An 18,803-nucleotide genomic window follows, 5' to 3' on the forward strand; every position below is an offset into this window, starting at 1 on the left:
AAAAACTGAGGATACTATTATTACCTAGGTACTTTTAGTTAGGTTTTACTTTTTTCTTGCACTTTTTTTTTTTTCCTTGGCCTGAGTATTTGCAAGTGTCTGTATTGGTGTTAAGTAAATAAATCAAGTAGGTTGATTTCAGAAAAAAATAAAACCTATAAAAAAGAAGTTTCATAACTTCTTCACACTTCTGTATAGTGTCTATTAACCTTATATTTTTTATTGGCATTTTTTGAGTGCTTGTGGTATACCAGATACCTTTAAGAATTCTGCTCATGTACACACATACAGACACTCATGTAATGGGCTGAAAACCTTTTTGGGTACATTGTAATTATTATCACCTAATTAACAGATGAAGAACCTGAGGCACAGAAAATCACTTGGTTATGTTATAGTTAGGAGCCAGGATTTGAACATGGACAGCCTATATCCATGTTTTTAACTACTAGGCTAATCTTTTTCTATAAGTAAAACAAATTTGGTATGTCTAGACTTGGAGTAAATAAAGAAATAAGTGATTGGGGGAAGGAGTTGTAGTCATTATTACTAGTTCTGTATACTCTGATAAAGACTATTCTGTGGTTACTATTCATATGAGACTTTTAGGTAATTATAATTATAGCTATTGTTCACAACAGTTAACATTTTTAGAGCACTATGTGCCGGTCCTTTTGCTAAATACTGTACATGGCTTATCTATCTCTCTTCTAATCCTCATAATTACTCTATGAGGTAAGTACTGATTTCCCCATTTACACGTGAAGAAACTGAGATTAGGAGATGTTATGTAATATAGTCAAGGTTCGATGGATAGTAAGTGATGAAAATTGAAATTCAGCCAGTCTTATTCCAGAGTCTGTATTCTTAATCTTTATGGCATACTGCCTCCCAGTGTAGTTTGTTTAGATATGGCCCACTGAGTAGTGTGGAAAAAGGTAAATTAATTCCAAGGAAAGACGATATAACCATTTATTTTTCCACTGAAATGAAATTCCATTCTTTATGTTTTCATTGTAATAAGAGCCATTCATATATAGATATATGTTTAATTACTTGATTAAATTCTTACATAATAAAATTTGTGATCATTGGAAATGGGTATGATAGTCTATCATATTTTCATTTGTTGATTGCACTAATATTGTTAGGATGGATAACTGAATTTTTAAGTAATTAGAGTATGAAAGATAATACATATCATTTAAAAAGAATTTGGAATCACTTTGGGATTCTGCACTGCCTCAGGCATGTTTATGAAACTTGCTTTTCATTTTATCATTGATATAAGGAAATGCTAATATGTAACTATTTCTATTGGGACAAATTCTTAGTTATGTGGTTCTTAGTTATTTTTATTTTATAGTATAATATTTTGGGGGAAGTAGATTAATTGGAAGATTAATTTATGAGAAATAATATTTTAAGCAAATGATAGTCTACTCTGAGGAAAAGTCAGATATACTTTAATATTTATGATGTTGAAATGGAATTTACAAAATAGCCTTTTATCAGTGTGGTGAAGGATTACAAAGTTCTAAATTTCTTATGTAATTATGTTTGAGAATTAAGATAATTCTTATTGCATTCCTATTTCCATTTGGAAAATACAGGAATGTTTGCATTGATTTTTATACTTTGGCTTGGAAAGGAGTTAGTTGATATTTGAAAAATAGTTTTAATTTGAGCTGAAGTGCAAAAGTCATCCAATAACGATTTATTTTTATTCTTGGCTACCGTTTCTTTTTAAGGTATGTAAAATTTCACTGATGGTTTTGCTCCTGTTTTTATAGTTGCATGTAGTCTTTATTTTTCCTTCTAGTATTATTTTAAGTTGATTTAGAAAGAGCACCAAGAAACTGACATGGGTTGTACACCTACACAGTAGTATTTAAATATATATAAATAATATAAACTTTATAAATTTATTGTATACTAAAACTTGCTACTTAAAATACCTTTAAAATTATAGCACCATATAGTTCTCATCTTGTTTTGTTATTCATAGTCTGCAGTGCATAAGTTCTCTACTGAAACGTATGTCATAGTTTGACAATCATTGTTTACAAGTAATTTTCTCTCTTTTTATTACAATGCTTCCCCAGCAAGGACAAGTTTGGAAGGTTTGCAAAGCTTTTCACCTTCCCTCTGCCCGCTTGCCCGCTTTCAGATCAGTTTCATGTTTCATAACTTCTCTTTCTGCAATCCACAACATAGCCATAGTAAAGGATAAAAAACATTAAATTGCAAAACTGTATTTCTTCACACAATAGTTAACTTTTCAAAGGACACATCCTCTTTAAAATGCAATAAAAAGAAGTTAAGTAAGAATGTTATAATTTTAGTAATTCCCTAAGAAATAGCATCTCACTAGAAAGCAGTTAATTAAATGTCACAGAATGAAACTGAACAGTATTGAAGATTATTCTGTATTGCTAATAGTTCAGATAAAAAGTTCTTTCTAATAATAATACCTTACATTTGTACAATGCTTTACAGTTTACTAGAGAGAATGCTGTACTGCTGATGTGGTCAAAATGTAAGCATTTCCATTTGTTCTGTGCTTAAGAGATATAGAATAGATGTAGATTTCATTGTTTGAAGTGCTGCTGGTATGATGGAAAACAATGTAACTCAGATGTTTGGAGGAACAGGCAACACAGCTTTAGTGCTGTAAAGACAATTTTAGCAGCTTCCACTTCTTTTGAACTAGGGCTCTTGTATTAAAATGTTTAAAGTGAATGAGGAAAACATTTTGGAAGAGACATTTAAACATAAGCTTTTATTATATAACACGTAGAAAGAAACATTTCCAGTACTCTACTGAATATTTAATTTTGTAATATTTTAATAGCTTCAAATGAATACAGTCCTACCTCAAACCAAGAATTTTTTTTTTCTTTTTCTTTTTTTTTAGGTTTGAGCTTTTTCCTTCACTGCTGTTCTGCGCTAACTGCTTTGAAACTTTCCATGCATTTTTTTCAGTAGAAGAACATCTCTGTACTGTCTCCCATTGCATATTTCAGCTGTGACAGTCCCTGCACTTTGCCTATTCATTTTGTCACCTGCTCACCAAAAACAAATATCTCCTTAATTTCTGATTACAGATTTGCTATTATTCCTTGGTTTTAGAAGAAGGATGCATTTCACTTTTATTACTGTTGTTTTATAGGCTTGTGGAGACCCCAAGGCAAAACCATCCTACCTTATTGACAAAAACCTGGAATCTGCTGTGAAATTCATAGTCAGAAAATTCCCTGCTGTAGAAACCCGCAACAACAATGTAAGTCATTTAAATTTTTATATTACTTGATTTTAGCCATCCGTAGTGGTCAGTATAATGCTTGAAGTAGCTGTTATTTATCTACTTCTTTATATTTAGACATACAAATTGCATACATTGATTAAGGGCTTTTAGAGATAATATTCTTATCTCTGAAACTGGAAAAAAAAATGACTGAGCTACATTGCCATTTTATTATAGAAAACATGATCTTAATTTCTTATATACACTTATTACCTTTCAAATTGCAACAAAGAGTAAGGTAATAGATACATGTGTATTTCAAATATTTGCATGACTAGTTGGGGAGTTTTTTCTTATAGTCATAGACTTAACTTTGTCTTGAAGTTAGAAAATGTCTTCATAGGGCTTGTATTGTTTTTAGTAATTAGCTGTGTTTAGCTTTAAAATGTATTTGTTTCTCTAGTTTTTTCTATAATTGAGAAAAACATTTTTGAAAAATAATATAACAAGCTGATGGTGTTAAGGATCTTTATTATCCCATATTACTTTTCTCAGATGGGAAAATTTTTCATAGTACTCTATTGAAATATTTAGAGTCTTCCCAATATGGTCACATATCTTTTGGTAATTACTTATAATAACTGCTATGAATAACTAATTTTAGGAAATTGGGGTTATTTTTCACCTTGCTGTGGCCTTTTCATTTAAATTTTGTTGACTTGGAATCTTTCTGCATGTCTTCTCTTTTTCTTTATTTTTTTCTTTGATGGTCTTATGTTATAATTCTTGCTATCTCTTTTTCTTAATGTACAAACTTAGTCTAGAAATTTCCTCTTACATGTGATTTCCCTACTTTTAAGAAGCTCTGCTTAAGAAATATTTTGTCATCTTTTGGTTTCCTCAAATCATGTATGTTCATTGAAGATTTGTATTAGCCTGTTGATTCATCTTTCACTTAAAAATATTTTAATGTAGAGGAAAAATACCAGTCAGAATTAACAAAATACATCTGATAAAGTGCTTTTTAAAGAATTAATTTTAAAGTTTTTATGTTTTTTGTGAGTATGGGTTAATAGAAATCTTTCTTTGTTTCACAGAAGATTGTGTTTTATCATTGGTATATTAAGGTATCACAATTAGTTCCTGATTACAAGTGAGTGATTCAAAGCACACATCCTTAAGAACACTGTTTTTTGTGTGGAGAACTCTTTTTTTAGTTATTGACATTAATTAGCTAACTCATCTGAGAGATTATATACTCACTCTAAATTAAAGAGATTTTATAATAAAATCTGTTTTACATTTAATTTCATATACACTTCTCTTTCTCATGGCTCAAAATCTCTGTGATATGAGCTCTTCAGAGAATCTTTTCAGTTTAATTTGTATACGTATATATGTAAATTTCTGTGTGAGAATGAGCATTTTCTTAGAAAATTAGCAAGATCTGATTAAATGTATATTCAGTTTCATAACAGTAAAATTTTTTGTTAAAGAATAAATGGAGAATCTTTGTTCTTGATTTGCTGGGCAAGCTGTTTACAATAATGCTGTTGGGTTTTTTTTGCTTGTTTGTTTTTTAATAGTTTTACTTGCCTTTTCAACTTTTGCAGTACAAAATTGATTTTTTAAATAACAGCTTTATTGCAATATGATTTACATAGCACGCAGTTCACCCATTTAAAGTATACAATTCAGTGGTTTTTAGTACCTCCACAGAGTTGTGCATCCAATGCCACAATCAATTTTAGAACATTTTCATCATCCCCCAAAGAAAGCCCAGACCCAATAGCAGTCACTCCTGCCAACATCCACCCTCCCCCGCCCCCAACCCTAGGCAAACACGAATCTGCTTTCTGTATGCCTGCCTATCCTGGAGATTTTATATAGAGAGTCAAATAACATGTCTTTTTTGACTGGCTTCTTTCACTTAGTGTAATGTTTTCAGTTTATTCAAGTTGTAGCTTGTATCAGTACTTCATTTCTTTTTATTGCCAAAAAATATTCCATTGTGTGGGTATATCACATTTTATTTATCCATTCATCAGTTGATGAATGCTTGAGTTGTTTCTGCTTTTTTGACTATTATGAATAATGCTGCTATGAATATTTGTGTAAAAGTTATGTGGACATATGTTTTTTATTTCTCTTGGATATATACCTAGGAGTGGAATTGCTGGGTCATGTGATAATTCTATGTTTAACCTATAAAATCAATTATACAACGTTGTTGAATGTTATGACTACTTGTAGAATGTACTCTGGTTGTTTTGTTTGCAAAGTCTGAGTTCTGTCATATGGTCTTTACAACTATTCTATGTAATGCTATTCTTTTTTTTTTTTTTTTTAACCTGCTGAAGTACTGTGTAGTTTTTGAGTATTTGTGAAGTTTTGTGATCTTACTTTTGATTTGGGACTGCTAAAATCCTTTGAGAAGTTCCTAGCCAGTTTGGGTTAGGAAATGAGAAGTGAGGAGTTTAGTTTTATTGTTATTTTTAATTCTAGAGAAATAGTTAATAGAAGCTTAAGGACAGGGAATGACAGTAGCATCTTGTATTGATAGGAGCTTGCAGATTTCTGGCTACTAAAGCACACTGAAGAAATGGTATGGTATCAATGATATCACAGTTGGTTTTTTTCTGTCTTATTCCTTACTCTTTTCTTATTCTTTGGGCCATTGTATAAATACATGCTTCAGACCATGCTTACTTTATCTCAGGGATGAAGGAGATTACTGGTTAGCACTTTTTTGTTTTGATTTATGTTATACAAGCACCACTTGTCCCCAATTTCAGAAAAGGCAGTCACGAAAATTAAGATTGTTTCAGTGAAAAATTCAGCAAAATTTTTGCTTTCAAGTTTCTAAAATAGATCCTTACAAAAAAGCCAGTCTTATTTTGCAGCCAAAAAATTGTTGATTTTTGATTGTTTCTTTAGTAACTGCTCCTGCTTCCAGCTCCTATACTTTTAAATCCAGTAGAAGCTGGGAGCACATAGATATCTAGTATACAATGAAGGAAGGCAGTGCCAACTAATAGCAGAATTGGTTCCTAACATGGCTTCAATAAATGATGATGTTGGACTCTGTTGAGTCACTTTTACTGTCTTGCTTAGGCCCCTTTGTGACCAGTTATAAACTTACAAACTTTTCCCCCCAATTCTGGACTTAGGGAGAGTCTGTACCAAGGAATGTGATTTTGCTTTTTTCCTGGGTCATGGTGTTGAACTAAATGCACTATATGCTTCAAAGCAGGTTGATTAAGTAAAATTCATATGAATAAAAGCCATCCAGTTTTATAATTATAACAGACACTTAATTGAGGGTCTAATATGTACCAAGCTACATATTTTAATAGACTTTATAGATTTTCTTATTTAGTTTAGATTAAGGAAAGCATTTCTGAGCTGAGAGATTATTTAATTTGTCTATAACATGATATCTTCCATTATTTTGAAAGTGTAACTGTCAAATGGATTTATGATTTGTTTCTCATAGGTTTCTTATGAGCATATAGAGGGAAATCTGTTATTTCCCTGGATGGAGAAAATAGTAGAAACTCCTTATTTTATCAACAGGTAAAAATTGTTTTGCCCAAGAAATCCTAAAAGCTAATGTTCAGGTGTATGTTAAAACTTTTCTTAAGAAAATTTTTTTCTAAAATTTAAGAAACTTAATCCCCCTTCCCCTTTCTTCCTATGTTGTATTTACATCGAAAAGCTAGTTTGTGTTTTTAAAACAGTAAAAGCATCTGGCACAAAAGTGTCGTTATGGGATTCTCCTCTTTGTTGTCCATTTTAGTACAAAGTTTTGGACTTGATTCCCAAATTAAGGCGGAAATGATATACTGTCCTGTATATGTTAAATTAGATCTTAACACCCTAAGAATGAAGACATTGTGAGTAGAGTGGCACAATAATAATATAGGGATTCTAGACTTAGATACAGGCCATTATTGAAATAATTTGAAATTAAGCTTTCAGACTTAGAGGAATATTTTGTGTTATAGATATTGTTTATTTCCTCTCTCAAGGAGCACAGTATTACAAGATACTATGTAATAAATTATATTTTTTATTTAAGTAGCTTACAAATGTTACTCAAGGCAAGACAAAATAAAGCAACTCTAAAGGTGTCGTCATTGCAGTAAGGTTTGTTCAGAGATAACAGCATTAGAGTCTGTTTTTAGCCACCATTTTATCCCTAGTGCTTGGCAGATAAGAGGCACTAAATAACGATGAGTGAATGAACCTAACTGATATGCTTTAATTTAGCTAGCTTTCATTTATTCAAACATTGTCTTAGAACTATGTCAGGATTCAAACTTACCAACACTTTAAAAAAAAACTTCTTTATGTTATTAGCTATAAAAATAACTGTACTTTTTATTTTTAGTGGAGTCCCAGCTTCCTGAAAACATAAATGTGTTCTGGGGGTGGGGTGGTGGTATTGGGGATGGGGATGGGGAGGCTCTTGACACATGCACTGTGGTTTAGTCAGGAGTTAGAAGGAAAGGGTAAGAAAACTTGCTCGTTCCTAGTCTCTAAATGGGCATTACTTGTCTTATCATGGCTTCCATTATGATGGTAGTATACTAGTTAAGAGGATGGACAACAAACCAGAATTTGAATTTTGGTCTTTCCACTTATTAGCTGAATAGTTTTGGGCAGATCATTCAACATCTTAAGGTCTCTTTGTTCTTATTTCTAAAGTGGTGATATGGACTTTCCTGGTGGACAGTGGTTAAGAATCTGCCTGCCAATGCAGGGGACACGGGTTCGAGTCCTGGTACAAGAAGATCCCACATGCCGCGGAGCAACTAAGCCCGTGCGCCAGAATGACTGACCTTGCGCTCTAGAGCCTGTGAGCCACAACTACTGAGCCCACATGCCACAACTACTGAAGCCCGTGTGCCTAGAGCCCGTGCTCTGCAACAAGAGAAGCCACCACAATGAGAAGCCTGTGCACCGCAACGAAGAGTAGCCCCCGCGCGCAGCAACGAAGACCCAACGCAGCCAAAAATTAAATAAATTGATTAATTAATTTAATTTAATTAAAAAATAGATTTAAAATAATAAATAAATAAATAAATGGTGATAATTCCAATCTTAAGAAGCAGTTTAATATCTCCTAAAGCACTTAGCAGATTTGTGTAACAAATTGCTTTTGAAAACTGGAAGCTGTTATTTATATTACTTCTCTGACTTTTTGGTCTACTTTACTGGCCTTTCTTCTAGCAGCTCTTTCAATGTGGGTATTTCTAAATGACCTTTTTTTTCACACCCTGCAGTATATACGTATGAAAACATTTTACTTCCATGGCTTCAACTAAGTAATATACTATCAACTAAGTAATATACTAGATACTATACTATCTAGTAATGTGCTATCTGTAGTTACCCTTTGGACAGCTCCTCAAGCTAAATATCAAACATTCTATCCAGTGTTGAATACATGATTATCCTCCATTTTGTTTCTCTTCCGTGTTCTCTGTTTTGAGCCATCACCATTCACTTGGTTACCTAAACTAGAACCTTCGGAAACCCCTTTAACTTTTTTTTATATAAATTTATTTTATTTTATTTATGTATTTTTGGCTGCGTTGGGTCTTTGTTGCTGCGCGTGGGCTTTCTCTAGTTGCGGCAAGTGGGGGCTACTCTTCATTGCAGTGCGTGGGCTTCTCATTGCAGTGGCTTCTCTTGTTGCGGAGCACGGGCTCTAGGCACGTGGCCTTGGTAGTTGTGGCGTGTGGGCTTAGTTGCTCCGCAGCATGTGGGATCTTCCCGGACCAGGGCTTGAACCCGTGTCCCCTGCACTGGCAGGTGGATTCTTAACCACTGCACCACCAGCAAAGCCCTGTAACAGAGTTTTGATGATGTACTTTTGTGAAGAAGTATGTGTGTGTATCCTAATGGCAACTTAAAGAAATATTGGTTTTGACCAATTAAACTTTACCAAAATTCAAAGAATTCTAATACAGTGAGAACTAACTTGTGTCAATATTCTTTTAAAAATATATCTTCAACATTTAGTTAATATCTCTTCTACATGTAATAGTCTTTAATTCTGGCTTGAATAAAGAAAGTAAATATAAGAATGAACCCCTCATTAGAAGAAACAACTAAGCCTTGCTTTGATATATTTGAAAAGTATTTGAAATAGGTCAAGTGATGGCAGGGAATTGCATCAGCACTAATGACCTACCTAAACTGGTTTAAATCTTTTTATTTTTATTTTTAATTTTTACCATGCTAACATGAATACATGATAGTGAATCGAATAGTCTAGAAGAATTTAGGATGAAAAGCGAGTGTATGTAATCCTACCCCACTCTCTCCCACCCTGCTCATATTTCTCAGGGGGAACTTCTGCTTTTAGTATATCTGGAGGTTACCTCCAGAATTATAAGGAATATGCTAATTCTTTTATATATTCATTTTCCAACTCTAGACAGGATCTATTAATTCTTTGCTACAAAATATGACTATTTAGCTCATTAAGTTTCCTCCCCTCATTTACCCTCTCCCCTCTTCCTGATGTTTGATAGTTTTTTTGTTAACATTTTTGGATCATTGGTTACTTCCTTTTTAAATTTTAAATAGTATAGTTCTTTATATTTGTACCCTTACCCTTGGTCATTTATACTTTTATGTTGTCAAAATTGTTAATGCTTTGCTTTGGTTCTGTAATCATAAAGTGTTCTGAGATTGAATTATATGCTGATTCTAAAAATTAAAATTAATAAAGACCTGAGTGTTCGGTTTGCATTGCTGCACTCCATTATCACACTTTGCACTTTCTTATAAGTCCAAATAATATAATATGTTTACATTATATGTATTTTTATATACATAATGTCATATATTTATTATCAAAGTGAAATGGATTCTCTCTTCCAGAATATTTCACAGTTAAATTTGTTGCATAGATACATTGACTTTCTTGAATTAGTTAAGTGCCTTTATAGAATTTTAAAATTTATCCAGTCTAATAATCGTACCACCTTTCTGTAAGCTTTTTTTTTTTCCTGGGGCCCACTTTCCTATAACCCTCTGTCTTCTAACTTCCCTCTGGACAATTTGCATAAGCCTGCTGCATAGCTCTCGTCCTGGGACTTATTTCTCTTTATTGTCCTGAGTGTAATGGTTTTCACCTGAACTTTCACACTGAGTTTCATAGAGTTTGGGAATCCCCTGAAATTGTGTATGGAGTTCTTGTGTGAATGTATTTTTCAGCTTTTGTCATGTTCCCAAGGGTGGTTCTTATGATCCCAAAACACATCTGTTTTAAAATCACCTTATGTTGTGAATCTTGCCCACTCTATATTCTAATCATACTAAACTGCAGTAATACCTTCTTCAGCTCAAGGATGCTGTCAGTTTTTCTGCAAATGAAATGGCCAATGAGCATTATACTGGGGTTTCATAGCATAGTCCCCAAGGAGATGCATTCCTGCCATTTGCAATCATTTATCCATTTTCTTCAAATTTCCTGAAGTTATATCTTGCCAGTTTTTCAGCTATCTTCCAAATGTTGTTAGCCAATCCCTTTGGCTGCAATGGTGATTATGATTTCCTTCATAATAGCAAAGGATGTTACCAGTACCTAATCACCTGTTGATCTTCAGGTTTTGTTTTCTTGGTCATTTCTTTGAAGGGGCCTTTAGCCACTTTTAACCTGGTATCCTTTGAGTACCTTTGACATGGTATCTTATTATTGTTTTTCATGGCCAGTCCGTTTTTACCTGTTGTCAAATCAAAAGTTATTTGCCAAGATCCAAAATCGAAGACAGCAAAGGAAACTATAAGGGAATGAATAACAGATGTTGTAAAATACTTATTTTCTTTTGTTCTTCCTAGCACTCACTCATCTTGGCTAAAAATGTTTTAAATATGTACAGTAATGGTCTTTGGCCAAGAACATATAGGATAGTATACTGTGTTAGTCCTCATTGTCTGGTGTAGGATAGAATGTAGAACATGGGGAAATAGATTTAATTGCTTTATTTTTTAAAGAAATATTTTATTTTGGGAGAGTATACACTTTCATGGCACAAATGGCCATTCTTTCTCTTGCCTCTGGGTCTTTTGTTTATGCTGTTTCTACTATCTAGGACGTTCTTTCTCTCCCATATTCTTTCACTAGGATAATTTCTACTTGTCTTTCAGATCTATCCTTAGATGTCACCATTCCAGAGAAGCTTTTTCTAACTCTTTCAAATTAGGTTAAGTGCTGCTTGTGTATGTTCTCATAGTCCTCTCTATTATTCATTTATTTATTTAAAACATTTACTGGGTGCCTTCTATTAGCTAAGTCCTGTTCTGGGAGAGGGAATCCAGCAGTAAATAAACAAGTCACTGGGCTTTGTAGAGCTTACATTCTGCTGGACAGAGATAGACCAAAAAAAACCCCAAACAAACAAACGAAAAAACACATAATGCCACGTAGAGTTGAGTTCTAAAAAGAACAAAGAGTGATAGTGGGAAGATGCTAATTTACTTGACCTGGGGAAGGCCTTACTGAGGAGGAGGCAGTATAGCAAAAGATTTAAAGATAGGAGGGAGTGAGGTGAGCTGGGGGAGGAGCCTTCTGTGCTGAGGGGGCAGCAGTGGCAAAGGCTCAGGTGGGAGCATGCCTGTCTTGTTCATGGAACAGGAAGTAGGCCATTATGAATAGACCAGAGTGATTGGGGAAAGGGGCTGGGAGATAGTGGTAGGAGATGAGGACAGTGATTGAAGGGGTAGACACATGAGATAGGGCTTTCTAGGACATAGTAAGGACTTTGGCTAATTACTCTTGAGTTGAGATGTTATTGGATAAGAGTGGTAGAGGAATGAAATGATATACCTATGATCACTGTGGTTGCTGGGTTGAGAAATAGTCTGCAGGGGAACAGAAGTAGAAACAAACTGGTTAGGAAATTTGCAGTCATTGAGAGGAGAGCTGATAGTCGCTTGGTCTAGGGTGGTAGAGGTGAGAAATGTTCAGATTCTGGATGTTTTGAAGACAGAGCCTACGGTATTTGCCAATGTATTGGGTATGGGGTATATAAGACAATGAGAAATTTAAGACCCCAAGGTTTTTGGATTGAGGAAATACCAAGATTTACTGGAGTGAAGAAGCAAGAGGAACTGGTTTGGGGTGGGAGTATAGAAGGGATAGTACTCAGTAGCTTGATATTAGATATGTTAAGTTTGAGAGGCCTACTAGAAGTCTGAGTGGAGATGTTGAGTAGCCAATTGTATATATAAGCCTAGAGCTCAGGCTAGCATTAAGCTGAGAATCAAGTTGAAGAGGAATTATTGAGAGAGGAGGAGTGGAATAATCACTGAGGAGAGTGGGAGAGTGAATTGATGGTGAAAATGGCATAATGTTGCTACTCAGTTACGTTTAATGATCGTGAATTCAGGTTGAGATGGAGTCAGCATAGACATAGGCTTTCTCCTGCTGTGGGTTTTATCAGGTAATTATAATAGATGGAAAGAGGGACAAGGGAGTAATATAATGATGGGCCATTTAATCTTAAGATGGATAAAAGAGGAAACCGGACACGAGAGGGTGTGTTTCAATAAAAAGATAGTACGGTGAATGAATAGGATCTCCCTCCGAGCTCAAAGAATTGATGAAGGTAGGGTATTAAGAGGGTATTAGAGATATCAAGTGGGAAGTATTCTTCCATTGATGCCACTTCACCTTATCTCCAAATCTCCCAAGAACAACAGATGTCCAAAAAGGCCAGAAAGAAGTCAAGACAGCTTAAGCATAAACTTTATTCCTCTTTACAGGCCTACTGATTGAGGCAATTTAATATGAGCCACCACTCTCTTGTCAGTATGTAATCAGTTAACAAAAATAATCCCTGAGTGCTCTCTGAGTTTTAGGCCCTCTAATTTTCCCCATCTTGTTTCTCATCTTCACCACCCTTAGAAGCTCTGACCTTTCTTGTTATTGTCTTTCTCATACTATTTTGTGTGTGGGTTTTTTGTTTTTTTTTATAAACCTCTTTCATGTTATTACAAATTGGTGAGGGTCTTTGTCTTGAAGGGAAGGTGGGAATTAATCATTGTAGTTTTTCACCATCTTTGAACCTTACACTTAGAAGTTAGTGTGGTATAACCAGATTCTAAAACTGGATATTTATCTAAAAAAAGTGAGAGTTACCTGTATATCTAGATATACAGTCCTCACTAGATTGTATGCTCATTTAGGGGCAGTGTCATCATTTTATTCATAGTTTCATCCCCAGCTCTTCCAGCAGTGTCTGACAATATAATATCAGGTTGGGATATTTGTTGACTAAATGAATAATATAATTGTTAACTAAATAATTGTTAACTAAATGAATGAATAATATTATTACAGTAACTTGTCTCTTATTAGAGGTTACTTTTCATATCACAAGCCTCTCTGAATCACATCTGGGAACTAGGAAGCAATACCACTCGTAGGAATCTGCTCAAGAAAAATGAAAGTACATTACATGTCCACATATAGATATGTTTATAGCAGCATTCATTGTTCATAATAGCTTAAAACTGGAAATAATTCAAATGCCCATCAACTGATGAATAAAGTAAATTGGTAGTATATGCATTTAATGGAGTACTATTTAGCAATTAAAAGAAACAAGCTACCAATACATGTTATAGCATGGATGAACTCCAGAAACATTAGGCTAAATGAAAGAAGCTAGATGTAGAAAGCTTATATATTATTTGATTTCATTTTATAGGGAATGTCTGGAAAAAGCAAATTTATCGAGGCAGAAAGCAAATCAGTAATTATTAGGGATGGGGGTAAGAATGGGATTAACTGCAAATAGGCACAAGGGAACTTTTTGGGATAATGGAAATGTTCTAAAACTGGGTAGGGGTGGTGGTTGCACAACTCTGTAAATTTACTAAAATTATTTAATTGTTCACTTATGGTGGATGAATTTTATGATATATAAATTATACCTCAGTAAACCTGTAAAAAACAAATGATTTTGAGCAACCAGAAATGGTAGTTTATAAAAAATGAAGTTTATTCAGAAATAAGCTTTTTGGTTCTCACTCTGCCCAAGCTTGTTGAGTTTGCTTAGGTAAAATTGTAACACGTATATTTTCCAATGCATTGTACCTTAAAGGGTATTCTCATCAGGAGCAAATGATAATTGATAGGAAGAGAAATAAAAACTTTAAAAACTAAAAAATATAGCCAGCAAGGACTGTTTAATGTTGGCATGTTACCTTGCACATGTCAGTAGCACCTGAGGCCATCTTGACTTAATTAGCTCAGTATAATTATTGAGTACAATTATGATATCTAATCAGTAAGAAAAGCCTGACTTATTTCTCTGTACCCAGGTTGTGAAAGCAAGCTAATCACATATTTGAAAGACTTTTAAAAAATATTATTAAAATTGAGTGTAAAGGGACTAGCTTCATTTACATTTTCATTCATAATGGAAAATGGTACCATTATATGAGGTAAATTGTATTTTCATTAACACAGTGTGGTATCTTTTATACAAAGATGTTAGATCTGACCGACCACACTATACTGGGGCATATATTTAGTGCTTTTCTAGTACTAATGATAAAATTAGTTTCATCAGTTTGCATTAATTTAACCATCTTGTGACCAGAAATCTTAAACTTCCAAGATTTTTCCTGGTGCAAGTTAATGTGCTCAGGTGGTGAAATAGAGATTATTTTAATTTCTTTTATTGAACTTTATATTAATCTTTGTTTCAGTTACCTAGTGCTGCATAACAGACCACCCCAAATCTTAATGGACTTAAAACAACAACAACTTATTTCATATTCTGGGGTTGATTGGACAGTTCCTCTGCTGGTCTCACCAGCCTTAGGTCACAGCTGTGTTCTTCTGGTGGGTGGTTGGGGCATGGGGCCTGTTGGGATAGAGGATGTGGAACCTTTCTTTCCGTGGGATATGTTAGCTTTCCCACACATGACACTTTAGGACAGTGTTCCAAAAAAGAACAAAATGTGAAGCTATAAGGCCTTGTAAGTTAAGAGTATCACTTCTGCTGCTTTCTCTTGGTCAAAGCAAGTCACAAGGCCAGCTGAGATTGTAAGGGTGGGAAAATAAACTACATCTCTTGATGAGAGGAACAGTAAAGTCCTATTGCAAAGAGGCATGCATAAAACCTTTAATTTTTTTTGCCTTTCTGTTCTTTAAAAAACAAAACTCTTTGCTTTTCAGAATTAATTTAAACAGATGACAGCAATATAAGCTTGAAAAAGATCACTTTAGTATATAAAATGAAGAGGTTGAATTAGAGTTCTTAGAAGCTTCAATCTGTGAGATTGATGAAGCTACAAATTAAATAGGAGTATTTTCTGAGAAGAAAATAGCCTTAGCTTTGGTATCCCTATACTACTTTTGTCATGGTGTGGCAACTTGCATTTTAAAGTGTATTGAAGAGGTGTTTTGAACTTTGAAATCTGATTGACCTGGATTAACATCTTACCCTTTTCTAGTCTGTTTCTACATCTGGAAAATGAGGATAAAAATATACCATGACTGGGAAGATGAAAAAAATTCTGGAGATAGGTGGGGTGATGGTTGCACAGCAATGCAGATATATTTGTAAGTGTGAACTGCACACTTATAAAGTATGGCTATAGTGGTAGACTTTGTTATGTTTTACCACAATTTAAAAAATGAACCTTGCAAAGTTGTTATGAGGATTAAGTTTAGTAACAAATACTAAACACTCAGTAATGCTTATTTACTAGGCAAGTGTTAGGATAACTTTCCCTAAAATTTATTTACTACCTTTTGCTCAGAAAAGTGCATTTATGAAATATTGAATGCCAATGGAATCATTTGTATATAATAAAATGAAAGTTCAACAAGGTCCCGTGAACCTTTTTTAAAATGACTAATCTTTGTGTTAATTTGGATTTTCATATAATCTTAGGAGATTTGCTTATATTTGATATGAATATGTCATTCTCTTTAAATGTTTCTCATTTCTTATCCTGTAAGGACATAATGAAGTATTTTACCCAACAGGGATTTATTCAGGGGATTAAATCACCGCTCTGTGTTAGGATACATAAACTCATTTGAGACATGAATTGATACCTGATATTGCATTCATTGATAATTAGTGCAATTTAAAAGTTGATTCTATGACTTACGTTGAGAAACTTGAAAATCATTTATTTATTCATTTAAAGTGCATCTACTGTGTGCTAGTATTCTAGACCTTGGATACAATAATAGCATGAAATAATACAAACCTCCTTGCCTCTGTGGAATTTCAATTCAAATTAGGATGTTAGACAACAAACAACTGAAGTGAATAAATACGTACTTTTATTTGGAGATAAGTGGTAGGAAGAAATAGAAAGCAGGATGAGGAGTAAGAGAGTAACGTGGGTGAGAAGACTATTTTAGGTGAGTGCACAACAGTGGCTTCTCTGAAGAGAAGTGAAGGATTGAGCTATGTGAAGAAGTAGAGACGAGCATTCCAGACATGATAAAGAGCAAGTGCAAAGGCTCAGAGGTGGGACCAACCTTGGTGAATTTATTTGATGAACATAGCACGCAGACCAGTATGACAACTACTGAGAGAGGCTGGAGGAGCATGAGGGGAGATGAAGTTGTAGAGACAGGCAGGGGTCCTATTCAGATTTTATTCTGAGACATTGGTAAGGACTTTGTATTTTAAGTGTGATGGGAAACTATCAAAATTTTTTTAAAACCCTTTATTTTGAAATAATATTAGACTTAAACAAAAATAATACAGTGAGTTCACGTATACTCTTCACCCAGTGTTAATATCTTGTATAACCTTCATTGGAATAATCTCTTCAGGGTAGTGTGTTACCTTATAATGTCCACTCTCCTGCTACTATATGGAGAAGACTGAAGAGGCAAGAGCAGAAGTACAGAGATCAGTTAGGAGGCTTCTATACTATAGTATTCCACATGAGTGTTGATGAGTAGAGTGGTGGCTGGACAGTTCCTTAAAAGAGGTTTACGCAAATAGCCTCTCAGCACTCTTATTTTAAAAAGCCTGGTTTCAGGACTTCCCTGGTGGCGCAGTGGTTGGGAATCCGCCTGCCAATGCAGGGGACACGGGTTCAAGCCCTGGTCCGGGAGGATCCCACATGCCATGGAGCAACTAAGACCATGTGCCACGACTACTGAGCCTGCGCTCTAGAGCACGCAAGCCACAACTACTGAGCCCTTGCACTGCAATTGCTGAAGCCCGCGGGCCTAGAGCCCGTGCTCCGCAACAAGAGAAGCCACCACAATGAGAAGCCTGCGCACCACAACAAAGAGTAGCCCCTGCTCGCTGCAGCTAGGGAAAACCTGCGTGCAGCAATGAAGACCCAACTTAGCCCCCCCAAAATAAATAAATAATAATAAAATTTAAAAAAAAGAAAGAAAAGCCTGATTTAGAATATCATACTAAGAAATTGAACAAAGCCTTCCCTGAACCAAACTTCTGTACTTGGTTGTTTTTTAAGAGGAACAAAATACTAGCATAGTTTAGGTCAAGAAAAATAATTTATTATGCATAAGCAGTTTCGATGATGAAAGAATATTTGAAATGGGTGAATAAAGGACTTCAGTCACTTTCCTTTATGTTGAAAATCTGTGAGTTAGCTCTCTTAGTTATTGGTTCCTTATTGTAATTTGCTAGTGTCTTTTCTTTGAAAGAATGAAAGCTAGTAAATACTAAATTTCAATCAGTTTTTTAGATACTTAACATTTTGTGTAGAAAATGCTTCTTAATTGTACAGAGATTAATTACCAAGATTTTTCATTGCAAAGATATGATCTTATTTTTTGATCTGCATGGCTATTTATCCTGTTTATTTTGTTTCTACACATTTTACTTAAATTTTAAGAATAATGATCCACAGTTAGAAGCTTCAATGAAAGCATTGTACAGATATTTTGCTCATATAGTTAACCCATGTATCCATTATATACTTTTAAAGTGTTAGCGAATATTGATAGAATCATTTCTCAAAATTGTACTTTTCTAATGTTCTGTTCTATAGCATCAAACAATCTATTACTGATCTGTATTCTTAAACCATTTCCTACTTTTTATTTACCATAAAACAAAGAGATAATGGGGGAAAAAAAACTTGTTCTGGATGTTGAACCTAGAAGTTAAATACTTTTTGGTAGTGTCTGCTCTACTTCACTTTAAAAACTAAAATGGAACATTTTTTGCAGTTGAAGCCCAGGAGTTGTAGACACTTTTATTCTTTGTTGTTATAGTTGAACTTTCATGCAGAGCTTTATGGAATTTATTTTCATTAAATAGGAAACATAATTGTAACTATATGCAGAGACGTTGAGGGGATTTTGTGAAATACTTGTATGTTATTTGGAACACTGCCTGGCAAAGAGAGCATGCTCAGTTAATATCAGCTCTTATTAGAAGTACTATGAGTAGTATTGGGATTATTTAAAACAGCTTTATTTTTGCTTATTTTGGAGAAGTGGTCTGTGAGCATCTTCTGTTATTCACTTAATATTTAATGAGCAGCTTCTGGGTGCCAGGCACTGTAAACTGTT

At 34.2% G+C, this 18,803-nt stretch overlaps 1 protein-coding gene across 1 annotated transcript in view; it reads left to right on the plus strand.

Moving 5' to 3' along the window:
- NCKAP1 (NCK associated protein 1) overlaps window positions 1–18,803 on the plus strand; it is a 99,830-nt gene that overhangs the window by 12,581 nt on the left and 68,446 nt on the right. Inside the window, exon 2 of the mRNA XM_068544822.1 lies at window positions 3,173–3,283. Within this exon, the coding sequence (XP_068400923.1) occupies window positions 3,173–3,283 (111 nt within the window). The remainder of the gene's footprint in view (window positions 1–3,172; window positions 3,284–18,803) is intronic.

This window comes from Eschrichtius robustus, chromosome 5, assembly GCF_028021215.1.
Source record: "Eschrichtius robustus isolate mEscRob2 chromosome 5, mEscRob2.pri, whole genome shotgun sequence".
Classification (NCBI taxonomy): Eukaryota; Metazoa; Chordata; class Mammalia; order Artiodactyla; family Eschrichtiidae; genus Eschrichtius; species Eschrichtius robustus.